This window comes from Carassius auratus, chromosome 41 (assembly GCF_003368295.1).
Source record: "Carassius auratus strain Wakin chromosome 41, ASM336829v1, whole genome shotgun sequence".
In the NCBI taxonomy this organism is placed as follows: Eukaryota; Metazoa; Chordata; class Actinopteri; order Cypriniformes; family Cyprinidae; genus Carassius; species Carassius auratus.
Genome location: NC_039283.1, coordinates 21,413,327 through 21,429,067, shown reverse-complemented (window position 1 = coordinate 21,429,067; position 15,741 = coordinate 21,413,327). Strand labels below are relative to the sequence as shown.

At 33.6% G+C, this 15,741-nt stretch overlaps 1 protein-coding gene across 7 annotated transcripts in view; it reads right to left on the bottom strand.

Annotated features, from left to right (window-relative positions):
• The window catches only part of LOC113059259 (ras/Rap GTPase-activating protein SynGAP-like), a 109,590-nt gene that overhangs the window by 72,423 nt on the left and 21,426 nt on the right, over nucleotides 1-15,741 (bottom strand). For all 7 annotated transcript variants that reach the window (XM_026227626.1, XM_026227632.1, XM_026227625.1 and 4 more), the window contains exons 2-3: nucleotides 14,693-14,829; nucleotides 7,533-7,638 (exon numbers count right to left, since the gene is read on the bottom strand). In XM_026227626.1, coding sequence (XP_026083411.1) covers nucleotides 7,533-7,638; nucleotides 14,693-14,829 — 243 coding nt within the window. The remainder of the gene's footprint in view (nucleotides 1-7,532; nucleotides 7,639-14,692; nucleotides 14,830-15,741) is intronic.

The following is a 15,741-nucleotide window of genomic DNA, read 5'->3' as shown; positions in this document are numbered from 1 at the left end:
GTCAGAGGAAAGTCTGCCCATGTTCTGAATCAATAATTCATATTGTTACATGTGTGTGAGGAACAAGGGAAGAAAGGGTGAACAAAAGAGAACAGGCCTGCCTAAAGTGTAGTCTCGCCTTTGGCATCCTGCAGGTACAAAGAAATGTTTCCATTAAATGAAACATTGGGAAATGAAATGAAGTCTCGCTTGAAACAGCATGAGAGACAGAAAGCCAATCAGTGGATGAATCTGTAAAAATGTAAGCGCAGTAGTTTCTGACCAGATATTGCACTATGTAGCTTTGCTTTTTAACTAAATCCAGAATTCTGAGTGCATAAGGTTATGGCTTTGAGCTCACCATAAAAAAAGAGAAAACAAGCACTACTTGTTATGATGTTGTCCTGCCGAAAATAGCCAAAGCAAAGATTTTTTAAATATTACACATCCATACTTGGAGTGCTATGAAGACAAAAATGCCACTTAATTAAAATAACAGTTAAGCATTTTAATATATATTTCAAATGTTTTTTATTGCTGTGATGCAAAGCTGAATTTTTAGCATCATTACTCAAGTCTTCAGTGTCACACGATCCTTCAGAAATCATTAAAAAAAACATTGCTTTATTATCAGTTTTTTTGAAAAAAAATTTTTTCACGATTCCTTGAATAGAAAGTTTAGAAGAACAGCATTTGTTTGAAATCTTTTGTAACATTATATATTGTCACTTTTAATGAATTTAATGCATCCATGCTAAATAAAAGTGTGAATTTATAAATAATAATAATAATAATAATAATAATAATAATAATAATAATAATAATAATAATAATAATCTTACTGACCCGAAACTTCTGAACTGTAGTGTATGAACTGGCACAGTATGCTTAGTTATGTCAATGACAACAAACCTGCTATTAGAAGAAAAAAAAAATGCATTGTGCATTTTTGTTTTGTTTTTTTAATCCGAATGCAATCTTAAACTTTAAGGCTTTTAGTGGAGAAGAACATACTCATCTTAAATATTTCAGTCTTCAAGCTATTATATGATTTTCATAAGACTTTCAACATAATGTACAAACTTGTACTTTGGTACTTTGGTGCACTTGGTACTTTTTTGTCCTTTCAGAGCCTGATATCTGTATTCCACATTGTTGTACAGAAAAAAATAAAAATAAAACAATCAGTGTAGATTCTTCACAATTACAGCATACAGGTTCGTGAAATAACATGATGGTGAGTAAATAATGACACAACTGTCATTTGTTGGTAACGATTCCTTTAAAAGCGTACTCCTTTAGTGAATGCTGAGGAAGACATCTGCATAATCCACTAACGAATGCTTCATTTCAAAATCTTTGCCCAGTCACACGCTGTTAGTTAGCTCAGAGCAATATGCTCTGCCATCCCAAATAAAGGGAATTTTATTCATTAATGTGAACTCATTTTCTCATGTGACTATCTATCTTGCCACATCACAGTTATTCATTTAGCCTGGAACTATTTTCATAATAATAGCCAGAGCCATTGTCAAGTTGGGTTTTTGTCAAGATGTAATTTCTAACAGTATGTGCTTTGAAATTTAATTTAACCATTGCTATTAACAGGATTATTTATTTAAGGCCGAAAATGAACATTTTGTCATCATTTACTCATCCTCAAGTGGTTCCAAAGCTGTATTATATTCGTCTTGGCTGTTGAAAAAAGACCAAGCTGCATTTACAACACAATTAAAGTGAATGGGGATTTAGACCGCCAATGAAAATACAGCAAAAGCACCACACAAGTTGTCAATAAAAGTCTCATGAAGTCATAGAGTAGATTTGTGTGCAGAACAGATCATAAATCAAGTATTTATTTGCAAGAACCAATGGCATTTTGGATAACCTGGTGCAATATATCTATTTTGACATCTCATTCCAAGAATTTTAACATTATATCACTTGCTCACCAATGGATCCTCTGCAGTGAATGGGTGCCGTCAGAACGAGAGTCCAGACAGCTGATAAAAACATCACAGTAATCCACAACTAATCCACACCACTCCAGTCCATCAATTAATATCCCTCGAAGTGAAAACCTGTGTTTTTGTATAAGCAAATCCATCCATCCTTAAGGCCCTTTTACTTTAAACCATCACTTCTGGCCAAAATTGCAATCCGTAATTCATAATAACACTTCCTCCAGTGAAAAACTCAAATTCAAAATCCACAGAAATATATTTATTTAGAGCCATTCTGGACTGTTTTCACTTGTAACAATGCTTGATCTGTGCATATTTCTCTCCTGATTCAGACAAGACTTCTTTTTCACAGGCAAAAATGATATTATGTTTAGAGGATTTTAACCAGTAGCAACATTTAAATGTAGATTAGTTTATTACAAACACAGCTTTTCGCTTCACAAAACATTAATTGATGAACTGGAGTGGACACAAGTGGATCACTTGTGGATTATTGTAATGTTTTTATCAGCTGTTTGGACTGCAGAGGACTAAAAATCTTGTTTTGATGAAGAAAAAAGTCATCTACATCTTGGACGGCATGAGGGTGAATTGTCATCAAATTTACATTTTTGGGTGAACTATTCCAAATAAACACCTCCTTGAAGGTGATTTTATACCCTGGATTTGAACATTATAGGATTTCACCACACAAAGAACCGCCACAACAGTGGTGATTTGCTTACAAATGCAAATTGCAATTAACACAACCAAAATTAAACTAAAGGTTTAAGTGCTTATTTATTACTTAGTCTTCAATTAATTCTGACGCCCAAGGAAACACACACACACACAAAACAACAACAACAAATAGACTGCATCATTGAGCATGAGCTAATTTAATAGATATAACTCCAGCCACACGGACTGACGCTGAATTTTCTTTCATTTCATTTGTTTGAGGGCATCTTAGCTAATAACTTCTGAGTGTATGAGTTGCTTAAAGACAAATCCTTCTTGTGTTAATTTTTTATGTTAAATCACTTTGCATATCACTTTTAATGTGCAGGAACGATTATAGGTAAACCATGAGTTTACCCAAGTACACCCAAACTTTGCTCTGTTTGTTTGGATGTTTTGATATGTCAGCGTCGGGATGAACTAACAGTGTGAATGGGGGTAGGGTTATCTGATTGCTTAAAGGAACACTCCACTTTTCGTTTCTTTCTTTTTTTTTGTTTTTGTGAAAAACTAGGCTCATTTTCCAACTCCCGTAGAGTTAAACAGTCAAGTTTCTGTTTTTCGAATCCATTTTGCCGATCTCCAGGTCTGGCGTTAGAACTTTTAGCTTAGCTTAGCATAGATCATTGAATCGGATTAGACCATTAGCATCTCGCTCAAAAATGACCAAAGGGTTTCTATATTTTTCTTATTTAAAACGTGACTCTTCTGTAGTTACACTGTGTGCTAAAACCGATGGAAAATGAAAAGTTGTGATTTTCTAGGTCGATATGGCTAGGAACTATACTCTCATTCTGGCATAATAATCAGGGAAGTTTGCTGCCATACCATGGGTGCAGCAGGCACAATGATATTATGCAGCGCCTGAAAATAGGCTTATTGGAAGTAACCTAGCTAGGACTATTTTCAGGTGCTGCGTAATATCATTGCGCCTGCTGCTTCAAGTGCACAAGATGCTAAAGGTCTAATCAGATTCAATTATCTATGCTAAGCTAAGCTAAAAGTGCTACCACCAGACCCGGAGATTGGTTGAATGGATTCAAAAATGGTAAAACTCAACTGTTTAACTCTAGGGGAGTTGGAAAATGGTCCTATTTTGAAATAAAGTGGAGTTCCTTTCAGGTGAAATTTTATATGCAATTTTGTTTTGTGTCACTAGGGTATAAGGTGTATTAGGCAGCAGAGCATCAAATAGCAACACTGTTATAGTAAATGACAGTTATAAAGTTTAACTCTCTGGAGAGTAAACAAACAGACCTGGTCTAAAATTAGACCTTTTTCTAAACCTACACACTTGATAGAATTTTAGGCTAAAACAGTAGAGTCAGGGTAAATATCAATTTAAATAATCAGAAATATATATAAAATTGTTTAAATAAAAATAATATATAAATAAATAAATACAATTTATGATACTGTTTTATGATATTATAGCAATTTGACTGTTTTACTGTTTGTGCTATGTATTTTATTATTGAGTTTTTTTTTTATATTAGATTATCATGTCATTATCTGTTGCACTACAAAAAAGTCTTAATCTGTTTTGGTTTTTATAAGTAAAAATTAACCTAAACGTCCCTGAAAATATATTAAAAAATCTATATGAATTTTAAAATATGTTTTCCATGCTGACCAAGGCTGTTTTTATTTGATGATAAATTACAATTTTAATAATTATTTACAATTTTTAAGGAATTAATTACATTTTTTAAGGAATAAAAATACCGGCATCGATGGCAATGCTGAAATTCAGAGTCACATAATGCATCAGACATAATTCTAAATAGTTATTTTAAATTTTAAATGGTAAATTATTATAAAAATTTTGACCTGTATGTATTTTTTGTCAGATTGGCTCACTAAAATGTGTCAAATTTTGATTAGTTTTTTTTACAAATCTTGTTTTAAGGGTTTTTAGATATATATTTAGACATAAAGAATATGACAGCACTAATTAAAATAAAGATTTTGGTTATTTTAACGGTTTGCAGTGTTTAGACATCAGACAGCGAGGGGTTTGGAACAGAGCTAAGTAGTCTCATCCTGAATGTGTCCACATAGTGCAAACTAAGCAGGAAGAACACTGAGGAAGAGACACTTCAAAATAGGTCACTGTGTCATTCTGCTATGAAGAATGAATCTATACTTCACTGAACATTACCCCCAAATAGCAGGCCTTGTCAGCTAATTAACGTCATTCTCATGAGATCAATTCCATTCAATATTTCGTCTTCCTCCAGGCCTGTCGTTCTGAAAAGCATTTGTGGCATAGTATAGAGCACCTGTGTCACTCAGAGCATTCATCAGAACATATAGCTGGGGACAGCTTCTCGGAAACCATGTGAATCCCATATCCTTGTCACAGAAACTGCAAAAAAGTCTGTAGTGATCAGCAGAGGGCCACCTCGTTCAACACCTCACATGGATGAGACGTTCACAAGGTGCAGATACAGTACATGCTACACTCTTAATAATAAAGCTTACAAAAAATGGTTTTGTTTGTTTTTAGTTTTTCTGCAGTGATGCTATAGATAGAACCTGGGTTCCACAAAGAACCTATAAGTAAACAGTTCTTAAAAGAACTTAGTTTTTCTTTGCTACTTAGCTACATTGAAGAACCTTATGTGCATGGATGTTAAAGGTTCTTCATGCATCTATCAATGCCAATAAAATAACTTTTACTTTTAAAAGTAACAAAGTGTAAGCATTTTTTAAGAGATGTCAGCACATCAGACCGGGTGGAAGCAGGACGTCCCAAACAGTAGGTAGCAAAATAAAGCTGCTTTATAAGCCTTATTTTGGCTAGATGTACATCACCTTTTGTATGTAGGCAATGTCAAAAAAGCCTTGCGATTAGCTCAGCAAAAATTTCCAAATGGTGGAGAGGTGACTCAAAAATTGAAATAAATTATATATTTAATAAAAAAGGCTATTTGGCTTTTCATAACATGTTGTGACTAGTGGATACTAAACATCTTAAGTACTTTTTTTAGTGTTTATTTTATTGCTAATTATATTTGTACATCGTTAACTTTCAATTACAATACATTTCTTTTAAGTCTGTTTCTCAGGGGGGGGGGGGGGGGGTTCTCGCTGTTGAGTCTTTTCTATAGGAGCGCAATTTCTGCCAAGTGATTAAAAAAAAGGTAATTGTGACAGAATTTTTGCAATGCATACTTTTTTTTTATATCTCACAATTCATACTTTGGTAACACTTTATAATAACTGCACACTATTAATCATTAATTAAGCATTAGTAAACAGATAATTCATAATTTATAAAGCATTAATAGACAGTAATAATCAGTTTATAAATACAGATATAAATGCTTTATTCTTGATTTAAAAGCATATCTATAATGTGTAATTACATACTTTATTCATGATCAATTTATCATTTCTCAATGAAGTATAGCATTATTTACAAACCAGTTATTTAGGAGTTGCCAGTGATTCATAAGATCACAAGAAATGTAGTAAATTCAGGTAGTTATAAAGCATTTAGTAGTGGTCAGTTAACTATTTATGTGAGCTCATCTAGAGTGAGGACTAGTTATGCCTTGTAAAGCATTTATAAAGGATATTTAAAGGCTTGGTTATCTTCTAAACAAAAAAACAGAAACAAACACAACACAGTGATACAGAAAATAGAAATATTAACAGCCTTTAAATCTCATTTGTAAAAGCTTTACAAGGCATAAATAGTCCTCACTTTAGATGAGCTCACAAAAATAGTTAACTAACAACTAAATATGTTTTATAAATACCTGAATTAACCCTGAATTACAGTAGAAATACATGTTAATAAACCATTTATTAACACTATAAGTAACTATTACTATATGTCTGAATAAAAAGATGTATGAATGCACATTTAAATAGTTTATTAATCATTTACTTACAATTTCTAAGTGATCTTATGAACCACTGACAACTCCTTAATAACTGGTGTGTAAATAATGCTATACTTAATTTAGAAATGATAAATTGATCATTAATAAAGTATGAAAAAACAATTATTAAATACATTATAGATATGCTTTTAAATCAGGTATAAAGCATTTATATCTGTATTTATAAACTGCTTATAAATGTCTATTAATGCTCTATAAATGATGAATTAACTGTTTCCTAATGCTTAACTAATGATTAATAGCATGCAGTTATTATAAAGTGTTACCCATACTTTTTTTTTTTAAATGAATTCAATGAATATGTCAGAGATGCACAAAAGAAAATCATACAAATCTGAGTTTGCATGTTATAATTCAAGAATAATGAGAAACAACATCTAAATTAGGATATAAACTCAGAATTCTGAGAAACAAAAAAAATCTGGAAAGTCTGAATGGCAAGAAAAAAATCAGAACTGTGATATGAAACATCACAATACATTTTTTTATTACTATTATTACTATTTATTCCTTGGTAGAAACAAGCTTGTATAATTGTCTGATTTATAGAGTGATAAAAAGAGATTTCCAAAATCCCCTCTGTAAAAACCTTTGACTTTGAATTTTGAACTTTATCCAGTGTTCGGATTTCTGATTTGCAATCATATGCAGATACGTTCATATTTAATTAGGCAATATCTCTATTCCATTGTTAAACAACATTTTCAGAAAATGTGTAATACAAAAAAAGTTGCTGCAATTCTTAATCTAATCATTCATCTGAAGAATTATGGTGATATGGAAAGCAAAAAAAAATAAAAATCACACACACACACACATATATATATATTTACCCTGTTCATCTAGTGTGTCTTATCTAAAGGAATCCTTTGCTTATTTTTATATAATATTAACCCTCAAAAGTGTGTTCACAGTGATGCCACAGAAGCAGCAGGATGGCACGTGTGTAACTCACCCATTTCAGGATTGTGCCTCCCCTCCACAGGCACGCTGACCGTCCGTCGCAGCAGCTTGTTTCTGTGCGACTCCGAGCGCTGCTCGCGCATCAACAAAGGGTGAACCTGCGGGAGAGCAGAGATAAAGGTCAGCGCAAAGAGCATGGGGTCAATACGGCAAGCTGCAGGGCTCTGCCCTAAACCTGTCCGAAACCTCTGCTATTAAAACAGCAAGTCCCACTGAGATGAGAGTCCTTGAAATAATAAAGCAATGGCGTGTGTGCTTGGAGTGGAGGGAGAAAATAATAGCAAACTTGTGTGTGTAATGTGTTTATTTAAGCCTCGGTATGGGGCTTCATCTCACAGGAATTCTTCTTAACACAGGCGAGCGCTCATTCATCTCTGTGTCTGCAAGCAGATGGAGGGAAACATCTCAGCACAGGTTTGCCTTCAAATTGCACAGGGCTTGTTTAGTGGCGTGGGTGTCTCTCCTGTGTTCCCCAGCACTATCCAGAGGGAGATACGATCGGGATATCAGGAGCAGCTGTGAAGAAGGCGATTACCTACAGTCTGGGGTGATAAATGAGCGGGACAAGAGAGGATCAGACACTGAGCCCTATGGGAAGCAGCTAAAATGTTTCAGGGGTGGCCTTGTCACTTGGCTGAAGTCACATGACCGGGCTGCATTTCTGGTTTTATGCACAGCTCAGCTTTTCAGATGCTGAGAAGAATGCAGATTTATTAGAATATGACACTGAGACAATATTCTGCGCTCTGCCAGAAGATGCACTGGTGTTGCTGTTTTCTCTTTATAGTTTCAAAAATGATAGATGTCTGTTTTATGTTTTCTGTTATGGCAAAGCAAGCTATATATTATCTTTCAAAGCCTTTAAAATAGATCTACAGCAGCCTGTAATGAAATTACAGGAAGGATCAGCGCATAAAAAATGCATAACATCCGATGAATCCTTCATGACTTGCTAGAAAGCATGCAAGATTGCTGTTTATTAATGCACATGCCCTTTTTTGTGAACAATTATTTCATATGCAGATTTATTTTAAGGAGAAGCTCAGTGAACACCATTAACAATGCGTGTCAGTTTGCACAGTATGTGAGGCAGTTGTTTTAAGACTAGTTTTAACTAAATGTAAATGATAAGGCTTAAATTAATATCAGAGTATTTGTCTGCTAAAGACAAATGCCACCATATCCACGACACCAGAAGAAGCATGTTTAACACAAATTAACTGCCATTTTAAAGAATGCACTGGGTCTAAAACTGCATAGGGGAATAAAACAGATGGCCGTATTATAGTTCAGATAATGGATTTGTTTTTTATCATCTTGGGTTGGAACATGGAGGTAAAGAAAAGCAGGTTAAACTTCTCTACTAGAGGTATGTACTAGGTACATTAGAGAGCTCAGCAAATACATTACAATATACACTAGTGTGTTTCTACAACTTTCCAAAAGAGGAATACAATAGAGAGAAATGGATTAAAGCAGTCAAATGCATATGCATTAAGAAAGGGAATACAAAAATGCAATGTTGTTATCCAGCATTACATGTATGCTTTAAATTGGCCATGTAATTTAAATGTTTTATATATATATATATATATATATATATATATATATATATATATATATATATATATATATATATATATATATATATATAAATTTGTATGAGTACAGTTACATTTTTATTTTAACACATTTTAACACACTGCCACAGCGTAGGTCACATCTGCTAACTGAAAATAATATAATTCACTCTTGGACATATTAAGAAACTGTGGCCTGTCGCTATCATGCTAACTGAAACTGAACCCATTAGACCCACATACAGTACGCATCTGGAACCGTGGGAATGAGTTCAGCTGGGTGACTGTGTTGGCTGGGCAGCAATTACCTGGTTCAATGTTATCAGGCACACATCACAGAAGAGTAACTGAACAAAACACAGAGCCAGAGACCAGGTGGAGATGGACTCGCTACGGGTCAACAGTCAGCTTCTCAGGAGACAGAAGTCTCAGTATTTTGTACCCAAGAGTCCCTAGATATAGAGCGCAAAAGTGTTCCCCCACTTTTTCAGCTGCCTTAGTTCTGGAAGTATTTTTTACATTCATTTTTACCATATGGATACCAAACCAACCAGCTACATGGAGAGTTACAACACTACAATCATTGATTTGAAGCAATCTGAAAATTAGATAAAAAGACAAAGGAACAAGACTGTGTACTTTAACTATTGTCTTAAGTGATTTTCTTTCATAATTTAGATTTTTGAATGATTTGATGTTTTAAGAAAAGAATGATTTATTTTTCTTACATCTTGAATTCTGTTTTTTTGTTCGTTTGTTTGTTTTGTTTTTTGTTTTGTTTTTCCACCAATAAATAAAAGGTAATAAAATCAAGTTTTGTTTTTATATCTATTTTATATTTGTATTATTCTCAGAAAAGTCAGACCTCTGAGACATAAACTCAGAATGTCCACAGATTTAGAAAGAATTAGTTTGAACCACCTTTTTTTAATTTAAATTTTTTATTATTCCAATGCGAAAATAAATTTCCATAGATTATTTTCTTCTGTCACCCACTTTTGCACTTTATAAAATGTACACAGTATTTAAAACAAGAAGCATTTGGGGCGGGACTATCTCTTAGTCTAACCAATAGCAGATAGGGGGCGTTGTACAGTTATTATGTTTTGGTCACACAAATTTCACCTTTAAAAAGTTCAACTTTGGGACCTATCTCAGGACTTCTGTCTTTAGCATTTAGCGTCTAGCTGTTTTAAACTCGAGAACAGTTTATGTGTGTATCCCCATAATTCTGGGCAGGGCTAAGTCTTGGCAAACATACCCATGCTGCCCTGTCGGGGGGTTTGCCATATGTCTGCACAGCCGAAACCAGCCCAGCTGTGTGATGGGGCAGATGATGGAGGAAACGGGGAGGAGAGCAGCAGGTGTGCACTCCATTCTGTCATAATGGTGCTCTAATAGATCACAGCCCAACCTGACAGCATCCCGCCGGTAGCCCGACCGACCCGAACCCCAACTGACTCCGCTGGCATCCTGCTCCGTCCCAGATCTGCCCCGCGAACACCACGATAGTACAGCAGAACAGCTGAGCTAAAGAGAAGAAGGATGAGATCTGTCTGCTTCTATCAACATCACATCACTGTCAGGTTCCAGCTGCTCTGCTAATAAATGACACTGAAGACACCAGCTATGGGCTATATCCTGATCCTGAGAACACCTAAACCGAGATATATTATCTCCTCTTACATTTTTACTGTGCAAACACTGCATTATGGATAGAAAATACAGTCAAATGTGGCGGTTGAAAGATACAGATAGATGGATGCAAGGCTTTCTCACCACAAATATATGGAAATTAAATCTCCATCTACAACAAAATGGCAGTGAAAACTGTCGGATCTGCTAACAAAGCCTGTCCTGTTGCAGCAGCTCTACTTACTTTTTATGACATAAAAGCGTGTGAAAATTTCAAAACTCTAAAGTACATGATATCATGATAGATTGTTTTGAATAGTGATAAATGAAGTAAGAAATTGACATGTTTAAGCCTTTGTTAGTGTAAGGAGCTTTAAGAGGTTACAATTAAGGTTTTCTTTCATTTTTGAAGCTTTGAGTCTAATATTTATATGCTAGGGCTTTCCTAAAAGTTCATAAAATCAACGTAAAAAAAAAAAAAAAAAAAAACATTAAAACATGCCAATTCACATTTATTTTCTCCATAAGGGAACAGATTTTTCACAGTAACTTCAAACCTTTATAGACAGGCGTACCGTGAGCCACGGTTGTTAGCTGATGATATATGCTTCTGTTAAAGCCGCCAGTTAGCAATTATTTTCACCTTATTTTTTTAAAAGTAACTGATAAACAGTAGAATTCATAATGAAAAACTACATTTCCCATAATTCCCCAATCAGAGAATTCAATCTACTAATTAAATGTTTGAACACATGCGATACACATAAAACATGTTATTTGGATATAATCAACATCTTTAAATAAACAGAGGTTTTGGTTATTTACTTAAATATTTTAAATGAATCATTTTTGAATCACAAGTCCTATATATTATATAGCAAATTCACTGGATGACCGTTGTTAACTTAAATGTATAATTAACCTATTAAAAATTAATTTTGTTAATTGAAATAAAGTGGAAATAAAATTAAATATTTTTTTAGGTGAAAACTTTAAAATAAACAATAAAAATTAAAAAAGGCACATAACAAAATTATGAAAAACTAAAACTGAAAATATTATATAAATATAATTTAATTTAATTTTATTTACTTTTATTTCAATATTACATTTATTATTTATTATTATTTATTGGTAAATCAATCAGTTAATTAGTAAATACAATTTTTTTAAATCCCAGATATTTTATATAGTAAACAAAATAGATGTTGTTTCCTTAATCTTTTAAAGCTATTAAAAATCTTTTTTTTTTTTTTACCAATCAGAGAATTAAAACTACTACTTTATATATCTCCGATGTTTCTAATTTGATTATATCATTTGCAATGCTTCATGGGATTGTAGTTCTTTCATTTTAAAAAGTAAAACGGTAGAAAGTCTTGTCACTTTGTCTGATTTTCAAATACTTTCTGAAAAAGTGTGTAATGTTGTGATTCTCCTCGATGGATTGGTTCATGGCTTATAACTCTTTAACCAAGACGCTTCCTTGTGGGAAAAATGAATGAAAAATATACTTCTGGAACCAAAGCAGCTGAAAAAGTAGAAAGCCACTGAAGCGCTCTATAGGAAACAAACAATTTCATGAGCTCTTTCATATGTTCACGTGACACATCCCATGAATCCATTACATAATCTTTTCAAACAGACTCCCACAATGCCAGCATCTCTATCTGAAGACTTGTCATGTTCTGTCACAGCATCAGCAAAGCCTCTCGCTGACTGTGTCCATACTAATTAATTTATTTACTGCGACATCTTTCAACACCGCGATGCGAGCAGCCACAGAGAGCGTTTTGGTGAGCGCGTGATTCCACAGCCTGATTCCTGGTGCCGCTACAAGAATGGCTGCTGCCCACTCACAGCCAGAGAAACCTTGCTCTGGGGCTACTTGTGTAACGCAGTGTCACGGTGGCACGGATCCGCACGAGAACCATTCATCTGAGCTCCGGTGCACAGAGTGTGTGTGAAGTCGAACGTGGGCTTCTGTCACCCCACATCAATTAGCATCTAATGACATGTCAGTGAAATACTCCTGACCCTCTCACTCCCTCTAAAGGATGTTTCTGAACATAGCAACAAGTCACTATACATATTTTAAATCGCCCATGTTACTGTAATTTACTTGAATTTGATTCTCTTTGTAGGTCATTTTTTGTGATGACTCAAATTAGATAAATAAAGATATATTTTTAAGTATTTAAAAAAAAATGTATACAGTTAAAGGTTGTTGTGTTATAAATGATGGCAAAAAAAAACTATTTTACGTGATTTAGGACTTGCTTTCAGAATTGTTTTTGTAAAGTTGGTACATTGATGAGGTGTTAAATATTATACAAAAAAAGTAAAGTAATGTTTTATTTATAAAATACACACGTTATAATTTATTTTTATATTACCTTTATTATTTTTAATTTATAATTCATACAGCAAATGAAATGGATTACTGTTGTTGTCGGGAATAAGATCAACTTTAAAAATTAGGTGAAACACTTTTTCAAAATTATGAAAGCTTAAACTAAAATTAAAAAGAAAACAAATATAAAAATATATATAATTTGATTTATTTTCTTCTGAAAACAGTCAGAGAAAAGCATGTCCTCCTGTAGACTCTATGTGTGCAAATGTCTGCATGGAGGAGACGCTTGTCATTCACTACAGGACCTGAATGAAGACCCTCACACACACAAACGGGGCTGCAACTGTCCCCTGCAGCAGATGAGTGACAACCATGAATATTTCATGGAGCTCATCTTCACAGAGGTGACAGCCATTAGTCCGTCAAGACTGATTCACATCGATTCAAAGTGCGGCCTTATCGGAACATGCAACAAAACGGGTGCAATTAGACAGGACGGAGCGTCTGATTAATGAGCCCCTCGACGTCTTTCAGCACTAGAGAGCTGATCCACATCACCACATGCTTTGCAGGTCAGCCAGTGTGTCCATTAAAAACACAGTAAGTCAGACTAGACTCTAAATTTTTGGAATGCTAAATTATTTTGGAGGAATATGGGCAGCAGGATATGATCAGGGCCGTCATGAACCTATTTTTTGAGGCAGCACCAGTCCTGGCTCACTTTGTGCCCTTGGTAAGATAAGGGGGAAATATGAATGAATGAATGTATTGACTTCTGTTAGATGTGCTACTGTAGAGGTAAAGTTTTAAAGTAATTCATGTTCACTGCTCAACATAAAAACAAGTGCTGCAGTTAAACAGAAATACTCAAAATCAATTAAAATACATTAAAAAAAATCATGCACTGATTTATATTATTCAAATGAAAATAATTATAATAATAAAAACAATAATAACAATAATAATACTAATATTTATCAGGTATTTACAACAAAAAGTTAAAATTTCTATATAAATCCAAAAATATAATAATGGAGTTTGTTCCCTTTGTTCTATATGTTGTTTTATATATGTATATTTATAACAACAATATATAACTGATAAATTATTTATTAATTAATTTATTTATTGTTTAATATTTATGTTTATATGCATATATATATATATATATATATATATATATATATATATATATATATATATATATATATATATGGGTGAAATCAGTCATCAATTAAACATTATAATGCACAGTATAAAAATTCACTGTCAGAAATAAAATAAATAAATAAATAAAAAAAACTGATATTATCCATCAGTCTACTCAGAGTACAGATATTTAACAAACTGTTAATAATGACCAAGACTCATATGCACACCAACATAATACTTGATACTTTTGAGTTGCAAAACTGATCTCATTCCCAGATTATACATGCGAATCAACTAAAGAATATAGAGACATAAAATATGTTTTGAGCTTTGGAATTTCTCAATAAAATGAGCACCCAGCACACAAACTGTAGAGGGGAACATGTAGGAAAGGAAGTGCGTGATTATATGTTATTGGGCTGCCAGTACCTCCTCCTGGTCCAACATGTAGAGCTGATTTCCACTGATCACACACAGACGAGGATTCCAGTCGGGTTGCTCGAAGGAGGGAGCAGCAGCGAAGGAGGGCTGGTGTCGGAAGGAGGGGGGGGCAGCATACCTCGCATCTGGGACAGGAGGACGAGAGGAGAAAGGGTAAGGAACTGCAGGTCAATAATAAAAATGCAAGACAAAACTACACTTTTATTCTAACTCGTTCAAAATCTTTAAGCAGATTTAACCTGAACTTACAACACTTGACCAGTATGTGGCACTGTTACCAAACATTCATCCTCAAAGTTTAAAGAATCTATTACTCAGAAGTCTCTTTGAATAAAACTGTATTTTGTAATGGTATTTTGTAAAAGTTTAAATTAATTAAGCAAAATGCTACATTATGATAACAACATAACGTCCTGGCTGGCATTTTAACAGAAAAATTCATTGATGCACTACAGGAAAATGGGTTGAAGTTTCAAATATAATTTAAATTGCGCTTTAATCATTATCACAACTTCTGATATTGGTCTGTTGGTCATTTGGTTAGATTATTAAGTTAATCAGTTAGTTAGCTAGCTCTGATGCATTGGGTTATCAGACGTCTAAACACCCAAATCATTCTGCCCTATGTTTTAATTCATTCTCTCAACCTGGCAAGTGGCAACTTTTTCACAAAGGCTTTCTGCATTTAAAAAAAAAAAAAAAAAAAGTGAGAAAACAGTTATGCAGTATGGAATTATTGTAAATAACATGTTACTGTTTTTATATATGTGTGATAAAGTTTTACCAATTTTAATAATGTAGCAAGTGTGTTAATATATCATGAATACTATAAATTAGGAAACTAGAGGAGGTAAAATAAACCCATGTTTATTGATCAAGATTAATTTTGGTGTAAAAATAACCATAACTATAATTTTAATCATTGTTGTGCAGCCCTATTTTATTTTTATATTTTGAACAGCATTTATGAATGCATTACAAAGAAGAAGCTTTAGTATGACTTTGAAGATCTAAATTTTAATAAGTGGGCAGGTAGT